Raw genomic sequence first — 22974 nt, 5'->3', positions numbered from 1 at the left:
TCCTCATGAATATTTAGTGGAGGTGAAGAATAGATTTAAGGGACTAGATTTAGTAGATAGGGTCCCAGAAGAACTATGGACAGAAGTTCGCAACATTGTTCAGGAGGCGGCAACAAAAAACATCCCAAAGAAAAAGAAAACCAAGAAGGCAAGACGGCTGTCTGCTGAGACACTGGAAGCAGCCCAAGAAAGAAGGAAAGCAAAAGGCAACAGTGATAGGGGGAGATATGCCCAATTAAATGCAAAATTCCAGAGGTTAGCCAGAAGAGATAAGGCATTATTTTTAAACAAGCAATGCACGGAAGTGGAAGAAGATAATAGAATAGGAAGGACAAGAGACCTCTTCCAGAAAATTAGAAACATCGGAGGTAAATTCCAGGCAACAATGGGTATGATAAAAAACAAAGATGGCAAGGACCTAACAGAAGCAGAAGAGATCAAGAAAAGGTGGCAAGAATATACGGAAGATCTGTATAGGAAGGATAATAATATTGGGGATAGATTTGACGGTGTGGTCAGTGAGCTAGAGCCAGACATCCTGAAGAGTGAGGTTGAATGCTAATAACAAGGTAGCAGGAGATGACGGTATTCCATCTGAACTGTTTAAAATCATGCAAGATGATGCTGTCAAGGTGATGCATGCCATATGCCAGCAAATTTGGAAAACACAAGAATGGCCAACAGATTGGAAAAAATCAACTTATATCCCCATACCAAAAAAGGGAAGCACCAAAGAATGTTCAAAGTATCGAACAGTGGCACTTATTTCACATGCCAGTAAGGTAATGCTCAAGAACTTGCAAGGTAGACTCCACCAATTAATGGAACAAGAATTGCCAGATGTACAAGCTGGGTTTAGAAAAGGCAGAGGAACTCGAGAACAAATTGCCAATATCCGCTGGATAATGGAGAAAGCCAGGGAGTTTCAGAAAAACATCTATTTCTGTTTTATTGACTATTCTAAAGCCTTTGACTGTGTGGATCATAACAAATTGTGGCAAGTTCTTGGTGGGATGGGGATACCAAGTCATCTTGTCTGCCTCCTGAGGAATCTGTATAATGACCAAGTAGCAATGGTAAGAACAGACCACGGAACAACAGACTGGTTTAAGATTGGGAAAGGAGTACGGCAGGGTTGTATACTCTCACCCTACCTATTCAACCTGTACTCAGAACACATCATGCGACTGGCTGGCTTGATGAAGCCAAGGCTGGAGTTAAAATCGCTGGAAGAAACATTAACAATCTCCGATATGCAGATGATACCACTTCGATGGCTGAAAGCGAGGAGGAGCTGAGGAACCTCATGACGAAGGTGAAAGAAGAAAGTGCAAAAGCTGGGTTGCAGTTAAACCTCAAAAAAAACAAGATTATGGCAACCAGCTTGATTGATAACTGGCAAATAGAGGGAGAAAACGTGGAGGCAGTGACAGACTTTGTCTTTCTAGGCACAAAGATTACTGCAGACGCTGACTGCAGCCAGGAAATCAGAAGACGTTTACTTCTTGGCAGGAGAGCAATGACAAACCTTGATAAAATAATGAAGAGCAGAGACATCACACTGACAACAAAGGTCCGCATAGTGACAGCAATGGTATTTCCCCTAGTAACCTATGGCTGCGAGAGCTGGACCATAAGGAAGGCTGAGAGAAGGAAGATAGATGCTTTTGAACTGTGGTGCTGGAGGAAAATTCTGAGAGTGCCTTGGACTGCAAGGAGATCAAACCAGTCCATACTCCAGGAAATAAAGCCAGACTGCTCACTTGAGGGAATGATATTAAAGGCAAAACTGAAGTACTTTGGCCACATAATGAGAAGACCGGACACCCTGGAGAAGATGCTGATGCTAGGGAAACTGGAAGGCAAAAGGAAGAGGGGCCGACCAAGGGCAAGATGGATGGATATTCTGGAGGTGACGGCCTCGACCTTGGGGGAGCTGGGGGTGGCGACGGCTGACAGGAAGCTCTGGCGTGGGCTGGTCCATGAAGTCATGAAGAGTCGGAAGCGACTGAACAAATAAACAACAACATGAAGGGGAATCATAAAATAATAGGGTTGGAAGGGGCCTACAAGACCATCGAATCCAACCCCCTGCTCAATGCAGGAATCCAAGTCAGAGCAGCCCCAACAGATGATTGTCCAGCCTCATCTTGAATGACTCCAGTGTGGGAGGCCCACCACCTCCCTAGGTCATTGGTTGTTTTGGCGTATTGCTCTAACAGTCAGGAAATTTCTCCTGATGTTCCGCTGGAATCTGGCTTCCTGTCACTTCAGCCCATTCTTCTGTGTCCTGCACTCTGGGGTGATCGAGAAAAGATCCCGGCCTTCCTCTCTGTGACAACCTTTCAAGTACTTGAAGAGCGCTATCATATCTCCCCTCAGTCTTCTCTCCTCAAGGCTAAACATGCCCAGTTCTTTCAGTTTCTCCTCATAGGGCTTTGTTTCCAGTCCCCTGATCATCTCTGTTGCCCTCCTCTGAACCCTCTCCAGTTTGTCTGCAATCCATCTTAAAGTGCGGTGCCCAGAACTGGACACAGAACTCCAGATGAGGCCTAACTAGTGCTGACTAGAGGGGGAGTAGTACTTCCCAGGATTTGGAAGCTATGCTTTTATTAATGCAGCCCAAAAGAGCATTTTTTGCAGCCACATCACATTGTTGGCTCATATTCAGCTTGTGATCTACAACAATTCCAAGATCCTTCTCGCTTGTACTGTTGTTGACTCACGTATTGCCCATCTTGTAACCATGCATTTGGTTTCTTTTTCCTAGGTGCAGAACTTGGCATTTATCCCTATGAAATGTCATTCTGTTGTTTTCTGTCCAGCGCTCCAGTCTATCAAGATCACTTTGAATTCTGTCTTCCAATGTATTAGCTATCCCGCCCAATTTTGTGTAATCTGCAAATCTGATCAGCATTCCTTGCACCTCCTCCTCCAAGTCATTAATAAAAATGTTGAAGAGCACTGGGCCCAGGACTGAGCCCTGTGGTAGTACCCTGCTCATTACCTCTCCCCAGTTTGAGGGAGGGGGAGAAAAGCGTGGTTTCTGGGAACCACAGTCAGAGCCCTGACTCCCACCTTGGTTTCCAGAAACTGAAAAATCCTATGGCCTTCTAGATAGTGTCTAGTGGCCATGAGATTGCAACCTTAATCAATTAAAGTACTTTCTGTTGTCTACTGATGACAAATATGTATCTTTCAGAACATCTAAATTGCTTCTCAATGTTTTACAGATGCGTGTTACAAAGTTTAAAGGATGCAAGGAGAATTATTCAATTTTTGACAGTCCATTAGTAGAGTTTAACATTGTATAATGATCTTTTTTTTCTCCAGTAACTGTGTATAATGGCAATTTGTTAAGATAAATAAACTCTTTGTTGTATCAGTGAAAGTACACTGAAGTTGTTTAGGAGCACTTATTGATGCCATCTTCAATTTCAAATTTGTACAAAGTTCAATCATTCCATCTGAAACACAAAAACAACAAACTCCTTTTTATTCTTGTACTCATTATGGTGGTCTAAAGTACAACACTGCACATGGTCAAAGTATTATTTTTTAATCAGGGTTGGCAAAAAGTTTTGTTGTTCTTGCTGTTTTAACATATCAGGAATGGAGGAGCAGTTGTAAACCATAGAATATTGGGGGAAGGAAGAAAAACATTAATTGTGTGTTTAACAACCAAACTAAGACACATGGCCATCTAAAGGGGACCCCCCACCATAAAACCATTAAGTCCAGGGTCTAAAATTACCTAGCTGCAACACTGAGGTATCTTTTAACACCCACATCTTTGTTGCGAATACTGAATCACTCCATACAATATAGGCTCCCACCCACATTAAATAAATATGGTGCTTCAAGTAATGCTTCACCAGAACTTGCAGTGTTATCCTACATTCCAGTACCATGGAAACAACTCTGAATCTATTTTAGGAATTGTAGCACTCTGTAAGACATTGCATTAAAGAAAAAACACTTCTCAAAGCCCCCTCCCCTCACCCCCCCTCATGTTTTAGAGTTAATAGTACCTCTCCTGTTTTGCGAAAAGGGAAATAAGAGTAATGGTTTTTAATTTGAAGATAACATAAAACTTGGAAATAAGAGAAGTCTCAAGTAAAATAGAAGCGCTGGAAAAAAGCATTTCATCAAAATAAACAAATAGCTTCAAAGAAATCCTATCTGTGAATGCTGAAATACAGAGAGAGAGAGAGAGAGAGAGAGAGAGAGAGATTAGATTCTGGAAGGAAAGTGCAATGCCTTACTTATTTTCATTTACAGATCACAGAGAGGTTACAGACTATGCTGCTGAATTCTATAAGATAATTAAGACTAACGATTATCTAGACCCATTTCAGTCGGGCTTCAGGCTTGGGCATGGGACAGAAACGGCCTTGGTCACCTTGGTGGATGATATGAGGAGGGCTCTGGATAGGGGTGAATGTTCCTTCCTTGTTCTCCTCGACCTCTCAGCAGCTTTTGATACCGTTGACCACGGTATCCTCCTGGACCGCCTGGAGGGGTTGGGCATTGGAGATACCATATTGCGGTGGTTCCGGTCCTTCCTCTCCAGCAGGTACCAGAGGGTAGCACTGGGAGAGGAGGTTTCAGACCCCTGGCCACTCACTTGTGGGGTGCCACAGGGTTCCATCCTCTCCCCGATGCTATTTAACATCTATGTGGAGCCGCTGGGGGCTATCATCAGGAGGTTTGGGGTGCGGTGTCATCAATATGCGGATGACATGCAGCTCTACCTCTCGTTCAAATCTTCACCAAGGTTGGCTGTAGAGTCCCTGTCCAAATGTCTGGAGACGGTGAGTGGCTGGATGGGGAGGAACAAGCTGAAGCTGAACCCTGACAAGACCGAGGTACTTTTGGTGGGAGACAAGAGGAGGCTGGAGGATGTTGACCTGGTGTTGAATGGGGTACAGCTACCCTTGAAAGACCAGGTCCGCAGCCTGGGGGTCATTTTGGACTCCCAGCTGTCCACGGAGGCTCAGGTGTCAGCTGTGAGCCAGACAGCGCTGTATCAACTCCATCTGATATGGCGGCTGCGCCCCTTCCTTCCCGACCATCTGCTCCCATCGGTAGTACATGCCCTGGTCTCCTCTCGTTTAGACTACTGTAATGCGCTCTACGTGGGGTTACCCTTGAAGATGGTTCAGAAGCTGCAGCTGGTACAGAACGCGGCAGCTTGCCTAATTAAAGGCAGCCGCCAGTGAGATCACATCACTCCAGTACTGAAGGAGTTGCACTGGTTACCAGTTGTTTTCTGGCCAAATTCAAGGTGTTGGTTTTGACCTTTAAAACCCTATATGGTTCCGGCCCAGCCTATCTTAAGGAGTGCCTCCAGCAACACCAGACAGGCTGCTTAACAAGATCAGCCTCGGATGGCCTTCTCTCTGTCCCATCAGCCAGGGCAGCTAGACTGGTGGGGATGAGGGAGAGGGCCTTTTCTGTGGTGGCCCCCACTCTGTGGAACTCCCTCCCTAGGGAACTCCGCCATGCCCCCTCTTTAATGAGCTTCCATCGTGCATTAAAAACATGGTTGTTCAGGCAGGCATTTGGGGTGGGTTAAGGTATTTTAGAAAATGTTTTTATTGTAGAATTTTATTGTTTTAAACTGTTTTATTATGCACTGTACATCGCCCAGAGTGGCTGGGTGACCAGCCAGATGGGCGATTAATAAATTTAATAATAAATAAATAATAAATAACAATTAAGAACATAAGAACATAGGAAGAGCCCTGCTGGATCAGACCAAGGGTCCATCTAGTCTGGCATTCTGTTCACACAGTGGCTAGCCAGCTGCCGACCGGGAACCCACAAGCAGGGCATGAGCTCAACAGCACCCTCCCGCTAATGTTCCCCAGCATCTGGTGTACATAGGCTCACTGCCTCTGGTACTGGAGGCAACACATAGTCATCAGGACTAGCCATTGATAGCCTTTTCCTCCAGAACTTTGTCTAACCCCTTTTTAAAGCCATCCAAAGTGGTGGCCATCACTACATCCTTTGGGAGTGAATTCCATAGTTTAACTATGCACTGAAGAAGGACTGCCTCTTATCTGTCCTGAATCTCCCACCAATCAGCTTCATGGGGTCTAGTATTTTGAGAGAGGGGGAAAAAAGTCTTCCTATCCACATTCTCCACACCATGCATAATTCTGTACACCTCTATCATGTCTCCCCTTACTCTCCTTTTTTCCAGGCCAAACAATCTCAGCTTTTGTAATCTTCCCTCATAGGGGAGATGCTCCAGCCCCTTGACCATTTTAGTTGCCCCTTTCTGCACATTTTTCCAGCTCTACAATATCTTGTTTTAGGTATTGTGACCAGAACTGGACACAGTATCCTAAGTGTGGTCTCACCATAGACTTGTATAAAGACAGCATGGCATTGGCAGTTTTGTTCTCAATTCCTTTTCTAATTATGCCTAACATGGAGTTTGTCTTTTTTTTTACAGCAGCCGCAGACTGGGTTGACGTTTTCATTGAGCCCTCCACCACAACCCCAAGATCTCTTTCCTAGTCGGTCACCGCTAGCTAGCTCAGATCCCATCAGGCTATACTTGAAGTTGGGATTTTTTGCTCCAATGTGCATCGCTTTACACTTGCTTACACTGAACCGCATTTACTATTTTGATGCCCATTCTCCCAGTTTGGAGAGATCCTTTTGGAGCTCCTTACCATCTCATTCTGTTTTAACCACCCGATTGTAATTAATCGATTAAAAAATCTTCTGACTGACTAAAAAGGTGAATGTTAAATATTTTCAATACAAGAATTTGGAGGTGACAGGTGCCAAATTAGAACAGGTATAATGACCACACGTGCCTTAGTGACATCCTGTTTGGATGTAAAGCAACATGCGTTACATGGGGCTGCCTTTGAGAAGGGTTCAGAAGTTTCAGCTAGTGCAGAAGGCTGTGACCAGACTGCTGTCTGGGTCTGATTGCAGGGAGCATGTGGTTCCCTTGTTACAGCAGCCCCACTGGCTACCAGTCTGTTCAAAGAGCTGTCTATGACCTATAAAGCCCTATATGGCTTGTGATGAGGCTACCTGAGAAACCACCTTTTCCCAACTGAGCTTGCCCAGGTTTTAAGATCTTCGAGGGAGACCCTTCTCTCAGTCCCACAGCCATCAGAAACAGAGTTGGTCAGAGCACAAGAGAAGGTCTTCTTCTTAGTGGCCACTCACAGCCTCTGGAACACTCTGCTGAGGGAAACTTGGCTCTATATCTCTCACTGCTGTCCTTTTGCCAGTAGGCAAATACTTCTTTTATTCAGGCAGGCCTTTACCAGCATGGAAACTGGTCTACTGCTGAAGAGAGGTTTAGGGTGCAATCCTATGCATGTTTAGACCAAAAAAAAGTCCTACCATTCTCATGGCTGGGGCATGCTGGGAGTTGTAGGATTTTTTTCTGTCTAAACATGCATAGGATTGTGCCTTAAATTGTTGAGTGCTGTCTGTTTCTTTTATAGCTGTGTTTTAAATTGTGTTTTATTTTATTTAAAATATAAATTAATTAAAGCTATGTTTTAATTAAAATTTTGTTTGCCTTTGTAATCTGCCTTTGTTAGCTGCCTTGAGATACATTTTTTGGCAGAAAGGCAGGATATAAATCTAATTAAAAAATAAACGTCTTCTCTCTCATACATAAGCAACTGTGTGTTCTACGATGGTGTTTGCTATGACACATACATGCATCAGCTTTCTTCAGAATTATACTTTTATTCTTATGCAAATTATGTGGATTTAAGCAATGAATTATTAATCGAATAAGGGTGCAGTCCTATGCATGTTAAGACAGGAAAAAAAGTCCTACAACTCCCAGCATTCCGCAGCTAGCAATGCTGGCTGGGGAATGCTAGGAGTTGTAGGACTTTTTTCTTTAAAAATATGATTGACCAAGTTAAGAGTTATTCAAGCAGGTCACCTGGAGCTAAAAGATCATTGTTGTTCAGTCGTTAAGTCATGTCCGACTCTTCGTCACCCCATGGACCATAGCACGCCAGGCCTTCCTGTCCTGCGCTCTCTCCCGGAGTGTGCTCAAGTTCATATTCATTGCATCGGTGATACTATCTAGCCATCTCATCCTCTGCCGTCCCCTTCTCCTTTTGCCTTCAGTCTTTCCCAGCATCAGGGTCTTTTCCAGAGAGTTTTCTCTTCACATTAGGTGGCCAAAATATTCGAGCTTCAGCTTCAGCATCTGTCCTTCCAATGAGCAGTCAGGGTTGATTTCCTTTAGGATTGACTGATTTGACCTCCTTGCAGTCCAGGGGACTCGTAAGAGTCTTCTCCAGCACCACAGTTCGAAAGCATCAATTCTTCGGCGCTCAGCCTTCCTTATAGTCCAGCTCTCACAGCCATACATTACTACTGGGAAAACCATAGCTTTGATTAGATGGACCTTTGTTGGCAAGGTGATGTCTCTACTTCTTACTATGCTGTCTAGGTTTACCATAGCTTTCCTTCCAAGGAGCAAGCATCTTTTAATTTCATGGCTACAGTCACCATCTGTGGTGATCTTGGAGCCCAGGAAAGTAAAATCTGTCACTGCTTCCATTTCTTCCCCTTCTATATGCCAGGAAGTGATGGGGCCAGATGCCATGATCTTAGTTATTTTAATGTTGAGTTTCAAACCAGCTTTTGCACTCTCCTCTTTCACCCTCAACAAGAGGCTCTTGAGATCCTCTTCGCTTTCTGCCATTAGGGTGGTATCGTCTGCATATCGGAGGTTGTTGATAATTCTCTCAGCAATCTTAATTCCGACCTCTGATTCATCCAACCCGGCATTTCTCATGATGTACTCTGCATATAAGTTAAATAAGCAGGGTGACAATATGCAGCCTTGTCGTACTCCTTTCCCAATTTTGAACCAATCGGTTTTTCCATGTCTGGTTCTCACTGTTGCTTCTTGACCCTCATACAGGTTTCTCAGGAGACAGGTAAGGTGGTCTGGTATTCCCATCACTTTAAGAATTTGCCACAGTTTGTTGTGATCCACACAATCAAAGGCTTTAGCATAGTCAATGAAGCAGAAATAGACGCTTTTCTGGAATTCTCTTGCTTTCTCCATCTAGAAATTTCTGGAATTCTCTTGCTTTCTCCATCCATTTTCGATCTAGCGAAAGTTGGCAATTTGATCTCTAGTTCCTCTGCCTCTTCGAAACCCAGCTTGTGCTTCCAGTAGTTCTCAGTTCACATACTGCTGAAGCCTAGCTTGTAGGATTTTGAGCATCACCTTGCTGGTATGTGAAATGAGCGCAATTGTGCGGTAGTTTGAACACTCTTTGGCGTTGCCCTTCTTTGGAATTGGAATGTAAACTGACCTTTTCCAGTCTTGTGGCCATTGTTGAGTGTTCCAGATTTGTTGGCATATTGAATGCAGCACTTTAACAGCATCATCTTTTAGGATTTTAAATAGCTCAGCTGGAATACTGTCATCTCCGCTAGCTTTGTTGTTACTAATGCTTCCTAAGGCCCACTTGACTTCACTCTCTAGGATGTCCGGCTCAAGTTCAGTGACCGTACTAAAATGGCTATCAGGGACATTCAGATCTTTCCTGTATAGTTCTTCTGTGTATTCTTGCCACCTCTTCTTAATCTCATCTGCATCTGTTAGGTCCCTGCCTTCTTTGTCCTTTATCATGCCCGTCTTTGCACACAACGTTCCCTTGAGATCTCCGATTTTCTTGAAGAGATCACTAGTCTTTCCCATTCTGTTGTTTTCCTCGATTTCTTTGCATTGTTCATTTAAGAAGGCCTTCTTGTCTCTCCTTGCTATTTTCTGGAACTCTGCATTCAGTTGGATATATCTTCCCCTTTCTCCCTTGCTTTTCGCTTCCCTTCTTTCCTCAGCTACTTGCAAAGCCTCATCAGACAGCCACTTTGCTTTCTTGCACTTCTTTTTCTTTGGGATGGATTGAGTTGCTGCCTCCTGAACAATGTTACGGACCTCCGTCCATAGGGAGCCACTCTGTCTATCAGCTCTAATCCCTTAAATCTATTCCTCACCTCCACTGTATATTCATAAGGGATATGATTTAGGTCATACCTGAATGGTTTAGTGGTTTTCCCTACATTCTTCCATTTAAGCCGAAATTTTGCAAGAAGCAGCTCATGATCTGAGCCACAGTCAGCTCCAGGTCTTGTTTTGACTGACTGTATAGAGCTTCTCCATCTTTGGCTGCAAAGGACATAATCAATCTGATTTCGATATTGACCATCTGGTGATGTCCATGTGTAGAGTCGCCTCTTGTGCTGTTGGAAAAGAGTGTTTGCTATGATCAGCGTGTTCTCTTGGCAAAGCCCTATTAGCTTTTGTCCTGCTTCATTTTGTACACCAAGGCCATGTCTGCCTGTTATCCCGGTGATTTCTTGACTTCCTACTTTAGCATTCCAATCCCCTATGATGAAGAGGACATCTTTTTTTGGTGTTAGTTCTAGAAGGTGTTGTAGGTCTTCATAAAACCGATCACCCTCAGCTTCTTCGGCATCAGTGGTTGAGGCATAGACTTGAATTACTGTGATGCTGAATGGTTTGCCTTGGATTCGTACTGAGATCATTCTGTCGTTTTTAAGATTGTAGTACCCCAGTACTGCTTTTCCCACCCTTTTGTTGACTATGAGTGCTACTCCATTTCTTCTAAGGGATTCTTGCCCACAGTAGTAGATATGATGGTCACCTGAATTAAATTCGCCCATGCCTGTCCATTTGAGTTCACTGATTCCCAAGATGTCAATGTTCAATCTTGCCATCTCATGTTTGACCACCTCCAGCTCATCTTCTGGTGTCATCTCTTTTAGCCTTGTGATACGTTCCATGGGGTTTTCTTGGCAAGAATACTGAAGTGGGTTACCATTTCCTTCTCCAGTGGACCACATTTTGTCAGAACTCTCTGCCATGACCTGTCCGTCTTGGGTGGCCCTGCATGGCATAGCTTATGGCTTCACTGAGTTATGCAAGCCTCTTCACCACAACAAGGCAGTGATTCATGAAGGGGGGCTAAAAGATAGTAGGCAATAAATGCCATTTCAGCTGCTGCAGACAGTGCAGGCTATTTTTTCCAGTATTGTTGTGGCTAAAGACAATCAGATGGGGCTGCCTGCAATTCATTAGAGAACACATCTGATATTGGACAACTAGACACGATAATAGTATTTGCTCATTTAAGGCTTCTAATAAACTATTAAATTATGGATGAGGCCAATGAGAAGGGATGAAACGAATCGAAGGATATGCAAAAACTACACAATGAATTCTATAAGAATTCTGCTGACTTAGCAGGTTTTCGTCTGCCTTTTCTTTCAGGTGTCAGCTGGTCTGTTTTTTCTGCCATTCCATAATGATCATCATTTGCTTTCTTCCAGTAACACTCCCATGTGTTTTTATGGAAGGGTACTGCATACATATTCAGAGAACATAATGGATCGTATAGTCTTAAAAAAACAATAGTTCTTGTGCAGATGTATCTTCAACAAACTTGCAATGTATCATGGACTTCGTAGTCTTAATGCTGAACAAAGAATACTGTACATTTTGGATAGATATGCAGAATTTGGTAGGTAGGTACATTCCCACTTTTAGATTTTGAACAGAATTTGGCAATGACAGAACTCAGAACTACTGCCCAAATTGTGTTTTATATGGAATGTGGCAGCAATTCTGGATGTGTCTATGCAGATGGGCTACACAGTGTGAGCATGATGGGCCATATTAGACTTGCCACTGCCAGTGCTTTTCCCTGAGACCATACAACAGGCTCTACTTGATTTCCATGCAGCTCATCTTCAAGGCTTTAAGAGGAGCAGAGGATAACAAAAACAGAGCTGACATTAGACTTAAATAAAGCCAATATAGCCACAGTCATAATAGGGGGCAGCTTCTTTCTGTGGATTTGATGGGTCCAGCAGCAGGAGGAAAATGTAATGATCCATAGATGTCATTTATTATAATTTCTTTTTTATTCATTGATACTAAAGTATCCAAATGGTTAAAGACCCATATGGATCTCCTGTCTTTGATAGAAACAGGGACTTTATATGTAAAAAATAAAGATGCCGTTCTCAGATAGTTTCTGAGAACTAACATCTCAAGGTCCAAATCAGCCACATAGAAGTAAAGTAATAGCAGTACATATTGAGGAGCAGCCTAGCAGGTATTTTACAATAGCTCTTGCTGTCCTCTATCATTTCTCTTTGCATTTTCATAGCTGAAGCTCCCCATCTCACCCCTTTCTAACAGAGTTAGATCTGCTGCAGCATCTTCATATAACAGTTGTTGGTTTGTTTTTAAATCCACAAGTCAGTCAGCAAATCTGTGCAAGTCATTTCCTACCATGCTATTTAATTAAAAAGCAAACATGGTTAATGACTTGTCCAATGACCTCATGTGTTAAAAACAGACATCGAACGAGTTAACAAAGACAAAAGGAAGACAGCCCCATGGTCAACAGTGTTTCCTATCAGTAAATTCAGAATCTGAATTCATGCTTAGGAAGGTGGCCTATGGATTTTATGTCATTAATGCTGGCTGCTGGAGGATGACAGGCAGAACTAGTAAGCATACCATTGAATTTTTCACACTCTGTAATAAGTGGTCGTGTTGTTCTGCTATGGTCAGAGCTGCCAAGTGAACCTTCTGATAGATTGCCTCCCCATCTCTCGTCTGAAAGATGAATAGTCCTTCCCCTGTGTCACACATCCTGCCAGAAAGAGAACAGAGCAGGGTTCCATGTGATCAGAATGATTTATAAATGTACATTTGTAATAGCGCCTTGACTGAAAAAAGAATAGGAAAGACAAAGAAAATGACAACAACAGATTAACAGACTTATATTACCATAAACATGTGTGCATATTCATAAGCGGGCAATCTGAGATAGAAGTTGAAATTCTTAACTTCACATTGACTTCTATGTCTGGACAGTCTAAAGAAAATATCGATGAATGCATTCAATGAAAATAATGGCACAGAAGGAGAATTTTGCTCTTGTCCTTTAGTTTTTGTTTCAGAGCTGATCTTTGGACATTCTGGATTTTGAGCTACACTATATCTTGGGTCAGGACTTCTTAAAAGCAATTGTTCCACAAGGAGCCCAAATGTCAGTCTTCTTTTTGTGGATAACAAGAGAATAGCAGAAGATATATTAATCTGTCTATCCATTTTTTGCTAAATATAAATAAATATAAATAAATTTAGCCTATTCAATCAAGTTAAAATGTATAGACAGGATCTGAAGAAATGCTTGTTATATATACGAGAGAGAACCATGAGTTATTAGGGATGTCAAAGAAATCCATTTGGGGGTGGAATTCGATGCGCTTTCCTACGCTCACCCTCCCAGGCTTCGTTTTGGTTCCCGCTGTGCAGCCTGACTCGATCTGCAGTGAGTCAGGCCAGTTCATCATGGATTTTCCAAGCATTTTGCACATTTGGGGGGAGGTTCTGCAATTTGCACAAATGTCTGAGTAATTTGCAGAAATTTCAGCCACACTTCAGCAAATTATGCAAATTTTGGCTAGATTGGTGCAATTTGCACACATTCGGCTTTCATTTGCACAAATTACAGAACCTTGCACATACAAAATGCACAAAAAAGTCCCAGGAGTTCAGGGAACAACCTGCAGCACAGCTCACAGATGCAAAGCAAGTCGTACAAGCTGCAGAACTCCACTGAGCCAAAAAAAAAAAGAACAGGATTTCCTAGCAACAGACATTGCTATGAGCAAGTAGAGTTTCATTTGCTGTTTTCCCCTCCAACAGCTTTCCACTGTTACCCCAGTACCCCAATTAACCATTGAGTAGATTTCTGCAGTACAGCCCCAGTCTAAACCTGATTTATATAAGTGTTTGTTTGTGCTTGTGTGTGTGTGATTGTAGTGAGTGTCTTTCTGTCAGTCTGTCGGTCTGTGTATAATTATCCCCAAGTCAGAACATAGAGGGGGAAGGCCACAACCCAATGCTAGAGCACATGCTTTACATGCAAAAGGTCCCAAATTCGATCTCCAGCTAGGGACGAATGGGGGTGCCCCCCATCTGGGTTCTCTGGGTGCCGCTGAGCCCCTGCCCCCACTCGCACATCCCTGGACCCGCGCTCAACCCTCCCTCATGCTTGCCGAGCTGCCTGCACTCACCAGGGACCCATCTGCAAGAGCCGCAATCTCCATTTTGAGAAAAAAGGATGATTGAAAAATATACGCACATCTAGACTTGCGCTAAATGGTGCCATGAATGGCCCATATACACAAGATTACTGGCATGAATGGCCCGTTTTTTCTCAAAATGGCACTCACAGCACTTGCAGATAAGTCCCTGTTGAGTGGGGGGCAGCTTGACAAGCACGTGGGGGGGTTGAGCAGGGGCAGGGGTCAGCAGGTGTAGCTCAGGGGCACAGGGATGAGTCTGCCAGACTCCCAGACCCAATCAGCCTCCTGCACCATCCCTATCCCCAGCATCTGCAGGTAAAGCTGGGAAAAACCCACCTGGAACCCTGGAAAGCTGCAGCCAGTTCGCATAGATAATACTGAGCATGAGCCAACGGTCTGACTCAGTATAAGGCAGCTTCCTAGGATTACAGTGGCCAGATGACCATTTGTCGGGAGGTTTAAAATATTGGCTTATTTCCCAGGATGAGATGCTGAAAAGCCATCCTTCCTGCATCGCTACAGATTTTAGATGTGATACTGATGGGAAAGAGAACAGTAACTGCCTCTGTAGGTGTCTGTCTGCTTTGTGTGTCTTGATCGTATGGCATATGGGTCTGAGATAGTATGCCAACCTTCCCCAACCTGGGACCCTCCAAATGTTTTGGACTACAGCTCCCAGCACTCCTGACCATTGGTCATGCTGGCTGGGGCTGATGGGAGCTGAAGTCCAAAACAACTGGAAGACACCAGGTTTTTTGGGAAGACGAGAGCATCCCATACAAAGGCTCTCTTGCAGATAGATAGAATGATCTGGGCTGGAGAGCTGCAGAAAGTGCCCTGCTGTAAAGAGTTCACTCACCTTCCAGCTTCAAATGTAAACCAAGTTGAGTCTCGTCCATATCGCCGGAGGGCACTTAAAGGCCAAGAGACAAGCTTTGCTCTGGGGTTCTGGATGTCCCAAAGACAGATATTTTCAAATGTTATCTGCAAGGTACATTCCCCATGCACATCCAAATTAGGTGATGGCATCAAATACACATTGAATCTCTCTGGGAGAAAAACAAACAAACAAAAATTAGACTGAAATCCTTGCAGAATTAAAACACTGCAGACATTGTACATTCGTTATACAATATTCATCACTTCTATGGGATTTTCCATTGTCTGAAGTGCTTTATAATTCTCACACACTTCTCATAATAGTCCTACAAAACAAGAGAGCCATTCTACATGCAGCAGAACAACAGTAGGCAGAGGCACTGAAGTTCTGGATTTTCTGGAAGAGGTACTATTTCAGGGGAACTTATTTTTTAATGTGCACTGCCGTGTGTGTGTGTGTGTGTGTGTGTGTCTATAGAACAGTAGCACATCAGGGATAAAAGTTTAGTATAGTCCTCTGCCTGATGAGCTAGTTTACTCCATGCAGGAAAATATGACAGACCCAGCTACAGTTGTAAAGTCTAGAACTGTAACAACTCAGACTACCATCACTTTATTTTGCAGATCTCTTATACATCATTCCCCCATCTAACTGTTTAGGAATGAAGAATAAGAAACAGGATTCAATCTAAGAACATTTTCCTTTTCAAGAACTCAGGAGCTAGACAATCACTGATTTCAACCCTGGTTTTACATCCTAAAGCAAATCCTGTGGGAAGCTTCTAACTCTATTATTCTGTGTGGATGTCATTGGTTGCCAGTTGTGTACTCGTAACATGGGACGGTAGCGTCAGTTGCATAGACTCAATGTGTCTATTCCAGTGAACAGACAAATCTTGGACAGAGGTCCACCACCCTGCCATCCAGCTCCACAGTAGTGGTGAAGCTGAATCTAACCACAGCAAAGGATACCATATATATATTGGCTAAATAATTTCCCAGCTTGAGTGAACATGGAAAGCCCTTAACACATGTCAAAAATGAAAGGTTTTTTGTTTATTTGAATATTTATATTTTGAATATATGAAAAGAAGTGAATGACCAAACAGAGATATGTTTAACACCGTTTCGTTAAATCTTTTGGCTTATAACTTACTCAGTAACATCGTTGGGATTTATTTTTTTTTAATTGTTTTGAAGTTGTTTTTTGAAGACACAAGCAGAAATAATTAACTAAACAGTGTTAAACCTATCACTGTTTGGTCATCTACTATATAGAGAGGGAGGAGAGAGGTGGGGAGAGAATAAGCTGGTATGTAAGACAGCGAGCAATAGCAACTACGGATCAAAAACACAATCGCATGGAGGAATGTAACACTCTTCTGTGCTGGCCCACAGCCCTTGAGTATTTCTGGATTTTATGAGCCTATTGCAGAGACACCCTAAACATTTCTATTTGTAGTTGTGTATAAGACATATTTACATACCACTTTGTTCCCTCTCTACACCGGAAGCTAGTAGGTCAGGTTCTCCAAGGCTAATATCATTAATCTGAGTCCCCAGGCATTCCACCTGCAAGACTTTGCACCATTCATCCGCTTCAAGTTCTGCATAGAAATTATCAAAAATGTGCATGTTGGGCTGCGTGGTACATTTATAATATTTACAGCCATTGCAAGTGATTTTTTTTAAAAAAGAGAAAAAGAAAAAGAAAGTCTGTGCCACTATACCCACCTGATTCACAAGCAAATGTCCTGGATGTGTCATCATTAAAATATATCCCTACAGCATGCTTCCTTGTGCCTTTTGGCAACCGCAATATATTCTTAACATGATTAAGTTCCGTAACCTGGAGTTAAAACAATTAAAAAAAACACAGCAACTTGCAATTCTCATTAAGATATAGAACAGGCTTGTATAACTTATAACTCAATAACCTGAACACAACCCACCAAGGGCCAATAAACCTTCTGTTTTTGCTTCTGATCTGGGACTGCAAAAACAAGAGGGTTTCTACACACCTGGCAGACCACCGTGCATAGCCAGATGTGGGCTATGTTTGCTTCAGTTGGTCATAAGTTGTACAGGTGTGGTACAGAAAAGAAATGGGAATGGAACGCATTGATCTATGCATGCAATGAATAGAAATGGGTTGATCTGACCAGATGGACTAAGATAGGCCTTACCAAGGGACGTGATTATGAATGTTGAAAGTTCAGCCACTTTGCTGGTGTTGTGTATGAGAGAACATCATGTTTGGAATGCCCTTGGGCAAGACACCCTCAATGGGCCCCTCCCTCAGCGAGTTTACCTTCTCACCACCATTGTCAACAGTTGCTATTGCTCCTCATCTTCTTTCTTATCATTGCTAAACTTGCTTGCCTGACAGGCAGAGAGCCAGTGAGCAAGTAGGCAGTGGCATCGACTGCTCTGGCTTCTTGCCACCACCATTGTCTGGTGTGAGAGGTGGGTGAACAAACACATTGCAATGGTGAAGAGGAGGAGCAACTCCAGGGGGTGCTTGACAGTGGGCTCCTGCTGGAATGTGGGCCATTGGCAGATGCCCGACTATGCCTACCTTTGATGCTGGCCCTGCCTGCACCTCCTAAACTAGCCTGGTGCCCTCAGATACGGTAGAAGATGCTATCCTGTCACCTGTGTTGAAGTGCAGCTTATGTGAAGAATATGCAGCTTTCATGTCCGGTTGGCTCCTGTACTTGGGATGGGGCACTTATCTTGTTCTTCACAGCAAAATGTCTTGGGTAGGCTCTGATGCTGGACACAATAGACCTATGGTCCAATCCAGCAGAGGTGTTTTTTATGTTCTTAACGGTGGGGTACAAAGGTGTTTTTAAATATATCTATAGGTGTGTTACTAAAACCCTACTTTCTTCCATACGTCTTTCTTAATAGAAGACACACATTCTATCATTTATCACTTTGATAACACGTTATAGTTTCCAGATAGCTTAAATCTGAATTCTGTTATTGAACACTTTTTCAAGCTCTTTATGAAAATAACTGTATGTGGATGAGACATGGGCTATTGGCTGCCCATGGTGGCTTTATGGTGTTTGGGAGAGAAAGAGGTAATAAAAGAGAGGTGCTACTCAATTTATTCATGTTATCAATTCATCCTTAAAGGTCAGACAATGAAAGAGCAACTGCTCTGCAGAAATCTGAAAGGTAGAACAATATATTTCAACATACATTTTGCAAGCCTCAGTTCACATCTGAAGCTTCAAAGTTCATCCACCTGAAGAGTAAAATTTGTTTTCACTGGGTTACTTTTTCCTCCTCACATTTGCACTTCATGATGGCATCAGTTCATAAAGCAGACAATGAAGATTGCTCATCTCCCATGCCCATTATCTATAGTGGCAAAAGGCCAGATTTGATACTGCAAATATGAAGAAACATCCATCTATGTGAACACAATTCTGTTTGCTTCAATAACAGCCTGATCCAAAGGCTTGTGAGCCAGGAGATACATACATTAAGACAGCATATAACCAACCTAAACTAGAGAGGAGCTGCCTGATTCTGCTCTGATGCGTTTGGCAGAATCCATTCATTCTATTCTGCCAAAACTCTGGAGTAGATTATGGGATCTGAAATGGATTCTGCAACCCACTAGGGATGTCTGTCGCTGGGAAATCCAGTTCTTTTTGACTCGACAGAGTTCCATGGTAAGTTTAACCCAATTTACATTTGTGACCTGACCTGCTGGCTTTTCCCTGGGAACTTTTTTGTGCATTTTTTCCTGCAGGTTCTTCAATTTGCACAAATTTCTGGGCAATTTGCACACATTTCTGAGCAATTTGCACAAATTATAACCGAATTTGTGCAAATTGCTCAGACATTTGTGCAAATTGCCCAGAAATTTGCACAAGCTGCTCAGAAATTTGTGCAAGTTGCAGAACCTATGGCAAAATGTGGTAAATGCCTAGGAAATGCATGAACTGGCCCGAGTCGCTGAAGATTGAGTCAGGCGCCATTGTGGGAACTAGAACAAAGTCCAGGGGCTGAACCTAGAAAAACTCATCAAACTTCACCCCCCAAACAGATTTCACCAGCACTCTGTATAGTTCCAGAGAGGCCTAGCACAGTCTGTGCAAGACCAGGCTGTGCAAGGCCTTCTTGCATACTCTCTGAGGCCTCCAGTTCTAGCATGACCTGGGAACATACCCAGACCATGCTTGGGCTCAGCTTGCATGTACAGTGGCCTCCAGTCCACAAGTTGCGGGATCAGAGACATCACCAACCCATCACTGTGCCATAGGCCATGGAGCAGGAGCATGCAATTACCATTGCAGTAGTTCTTGGCAAAACTCCATCTTGGGCAGGAGGAAGTAAGTGTGGTGGCAGTGTGGGGTGGGGAGAAAGAAGAGGAAATTCCTAAGGGTTACTAGCAGGCACTGCTGTGCCCATCGGCACCATATTGCTCACCCCTTAAATTGAGGATGTCAGATGACTATTCTCTGACAGCCCTAGGAATAAATTACTTCCACAGAACCTGGAACTGATATTCTCTGGCTGTTTTTTTCCACCTTGTTAAGGACTCTGTTTTGTAAAGTAGATCACCTGCCCCCCCCCATCTGTCATTAGGCCCAGGCATTGATGTCCTGTGTATCAATGAGCCAGCATGCCAAGGTGGAGGTGTCCTGGTAGAGGAGTCCCGCAGATGCTGCTGATGTATTTTTTCTGTGCTGCCTGGCCAGGTAAGGCTTTAAAGGAAGAAGGTGTTTGTGTGGGGGGCTGACATGGTGGGTGTTTTGTGGACTGGAGCAGGTGGAGGAAAGCCAGGATTTTAATTCAAGCCAGAGAAGAAATTCAGGCCTTTAGAGAATTCCCTCTTATATGAGAGCTCCCAAAGTTAATTTCTGATCCTGCCTCAGGAGAACTTCATCCAAGTTCCTATAGAAACTGGGCTGGGACAGATAGGTCTCAAAGCAGTTTGGGAGCATTTGGTTTTGGGAGCATACTAAGAATCTGGAAGTGCCAATTATGGAAAACACAGACCTTGCTAGCAGATTTTTAAAAACCTGGGCAAGCTTGGACTGAGCACTTCATTCCCATGCAAATGCAACTGGGAGTTTAAAGGCAGTAAAAAAAAAAATAGGGATAAAGAAACAACACCTTATGCACACCATTTTTCCTTGACCATAGCTTGGACCCTGAATTCCTTTCTTCATGGAAGGGCATGTGACTGAGCAGGGGAATGCCTCAAGTGGAAGGGGGAGGCAATTTTGCCAGTTCCCCCTCTCCCTTCAGCCTCCTCCCATCCCAGAGGATCCCCCAACTGTCTGAAGCAGATTTTCAGGGACAGACGAGAAATGTCAAAAGGCATCCCTGCCCTTCCAGCAACAGGATCATCCCTGAACTTTGTTCAGAGGATGCTCCCACTGGTGGAAAGAAACAATGCATCCAAGCCCATGTAGCCATAAACAGCCCAATCACAGTTATATGTTAGCATAATACATCACCAAAGCAAGTGAGCATAAGTCAGATGAATTAGCGCAATAAATCACTAAACTAACAAGAAGAAGAAGAAGAAAATAACAGCCAGAGAATATCAGTTCCAGGCTCTGTGGAATTAAACTGATCCTAAATCATTACCTGTGATGCTTATTAGAACAACAGTACTGATACCAATAAGGCCAATAAAAGTTTAGTAGGCTTGATAATTCCTGCATCTAGGAAAAATAATGTGATGGTTTGTGGTGGCACATCCTATATTTCAATGAGCCAGCTTTTTATTATTATAATGGTGGGAGCCAGTGTGATGTAGTGGTTAGAGTGCTGGACTGGGACTCGGGAGATCTGGTTCTAGCACCCACAGAGCCATGTAGCTCACCAGGTGACTTTGGGCCAGTCACTGCCTCTCAGCGTAAGCTACCTCCCAGGGTTGCGAGGATAAAATGGAGAGGAGGAGGATCATGTACGCTGCCTTGGGTTCCTTGGAGGGGGAAAAAAGGCAAGATAATATACATGTAATAATAAATTTTAAAATATGAAATAATATTTGCAAAAGTAGAAGTGCTAGAAAGTCCATAGATACCAGTTGCCATTACACAAACTTTTGTATGGCCCAGGTCCACCACCATTGGGAGCCTAATAGATAATGCTGTTTCCTGGAGGGCCATTCTGAGAAGCCAGCAAAGGAAGTTGGAGGAATGCTGTGACTCCTTAAGTGATCTGCCAAGGAATTCTTGCCACAGACGTTGCTTTCTCAGTGCCGGAGGTCTTGCATCTCAGACATGGGAACCAAATCCAGCCCTCTAGGGATTCTCCAGATGGCCACACACCCTTCCCAAGAAAACAGAGGAGGTGAGTATCCAGAGTAAACCATAAAGAAGAGAAACAGGTTCTCAGGATACTATATAGATAGATGGACAGACAGACAGACAGACAGAGTGGGAAGCCCAGTGCATTTTGGCCTTTTTCTTATTTTTAGGCCTTCTTCATTATTAATACTAGTAGTAGTAGTAGTAGTAGTAGTAGTAGTAATGTTACAGCCCCCTGAAGAAGGCCTAAAAATAAGAAATAGGCCAAAACGTGTTGGGCTTCCTTCAATATATATATATATATAGAGAGAGAGAGAGAGCGCAAAGTGCTGGATGTGCCTGATCTTGTCTGATCTCGGAAGCTAAGCAGGGGCAGCCCTGGTTAGTACTTGGATGGGAGACCGCCTGGGAATCAGGCTTCCTGCATTGAGCAGGGGGTTGGACTCAATGGTCTTGTAAGCCCCTTCCAACCCTATTATTCTATCTGTCTGTCTGTCTGTCTGTCTGCATCCTGAGAACCCGTTCCTCTTCTTTGTGACATACTCCCTTCTCCACATCAACAGGTGGCTCTCACTCCCCTCCGCCACCCCTCCAGACCACCTACTGCTTGGTAGTTTCCCAGCCATTGCATGAAGTCTTCCCCATTTCTAAAGGGCTGAAATGCCTTTCCTAAGGTTTAGTTACTGGCAACAAGGGCATTAGTAGTGGTGGTGATTATGCATGCACTCCTAGGGGGATGGCCATAAGCCTCCAAACGTGGAGGCTTGCAGCCATCCAATGCAGAGTAGGAAGAGTGGCAGAGGCGATCTTCATCTCACGCTCACCCAGCTCTGCATTTTAGCTAGACGGGCATTTTTGCCCATCTAGGTGATGTGTTGGGGAGGGGGAGAGACAGAGGCTTGGGAAGGCTGGGGATATGGCCTAAGCCCCACCCCACCCATCGGCACACCCCCTTCCGGTGCTCTCCAAGGTCGCCTTTGTGACCTTGGAGAGGCAGCTGGCGTGGTTCTCTCTGTGCCGGCCGGTGACGGCGAGACAGAAGGGTGGGGAGCTTGGACTCCTGGGTCTGAGGTCAGAGCACTGACTCAGATCCAGGAATCTGAATCTCAGATCCAGGAATCTGAATCTCAGGAATCTGAATTCAGGAATCTGAATCTCAAATCCAGGAATCAGAGTTTGGACTCTGATCCAAGTCGGAGCACTGACTCAGATCCAGGAATCTGAATCACAGGAATCTGAATCCAGGAATCTGAATATCAGAATCTGAATCCAGGAATCTGAATCTCAAATCCAGGAATCAGAGTTTGGACTCCGATCCAAGTCGGAGCACTGACTCAGATCCAGGAATCTGAATCAGTGAGTATGGAAGCTCACTGGGTGACTTTGGGCCAGTCACAGACTCTCAGCCCAACCCACCTCACAGGGTTGTTGTTGTGAGGATAAAATGAAGAGGAGGAGGATAATGTAAGCCGCCTTGGGTTCCTTGCAAGAGGAAAAAAGGCGGGGTATAAATGCAATAAATAAAAAATAAATAAAAATAAAAGTATTCTATGCCTCCCCTGACTCTGTCAAGGGGGGGCATAGGATTGTTCTCCCCATTTATTAAACCCCTTACTTAAGGGGTAAGTAAGGTACTTACTTTTTTAAAAAAAGG

General features: G+C 43.7%; 1 protein-coding gene across 6 annotated transcripts in view; it reads right to left on the bottom strand.

Annotated features, from left to right (window-relative positions):
- Window positions 1-22974, bottom strand: part of DOK5 (docking protein 5) — a 100332-nt gene that overhangs the window by 10787 nt on the left and 66571 nt on the right. Inside the window, exons 3-7 of one of the 6 annotated variants that reach the window (XM_084854184.1) lie at window positions 16768-16882; window positions 16521-16640; window positions 15014-15203; window positions 12575-12710; window positions 2215-3467 (exon numbers count right to left, since the gene is read on the bottom strand). In XM_084854184.1, coding sequence (XP_084710310.1) covers window positions 3459-3467; window positions 12575-12710; window positions 15014-15203; window positions 16521-16640; window positions 16768-16882 — 570 coding nt within the window. In that variant the 3' untranslated portion in view covers window positions 2215-3458. Of the gene's footprint in view, window positions 1-2214; window positions 3468-7939; window positions 12512-12574; window positions 12711-15013; window positions 15204-16520; window positions 16641-16767; window positions 16883-22974 lie in introns of those variants that run through there. The other 5 variants (XM_084854185.1, XM_084854182.1, XM_084854183.1 and 2 more) reach the window with 5 other exon arrangements.

This window comes from Heloderma suspectum, chromosome 4, assembly GCF_057233095.1.
Source record: "Heloderma suspectum isolate Gila_16-S chromosome 4, 16-S_ref, whole genome shotgun sequence".
NCBI classification, from domain to species: domain Eukaryota; kingdom Metazoa; phylum Chordata; class Lepidosauria; order Squamata; family Helodermatidae; genus Heloderma; species Heloderma suspectum.
This window is presented reverse-complemented; position numbering and strand designations above follow the sequence as displayed.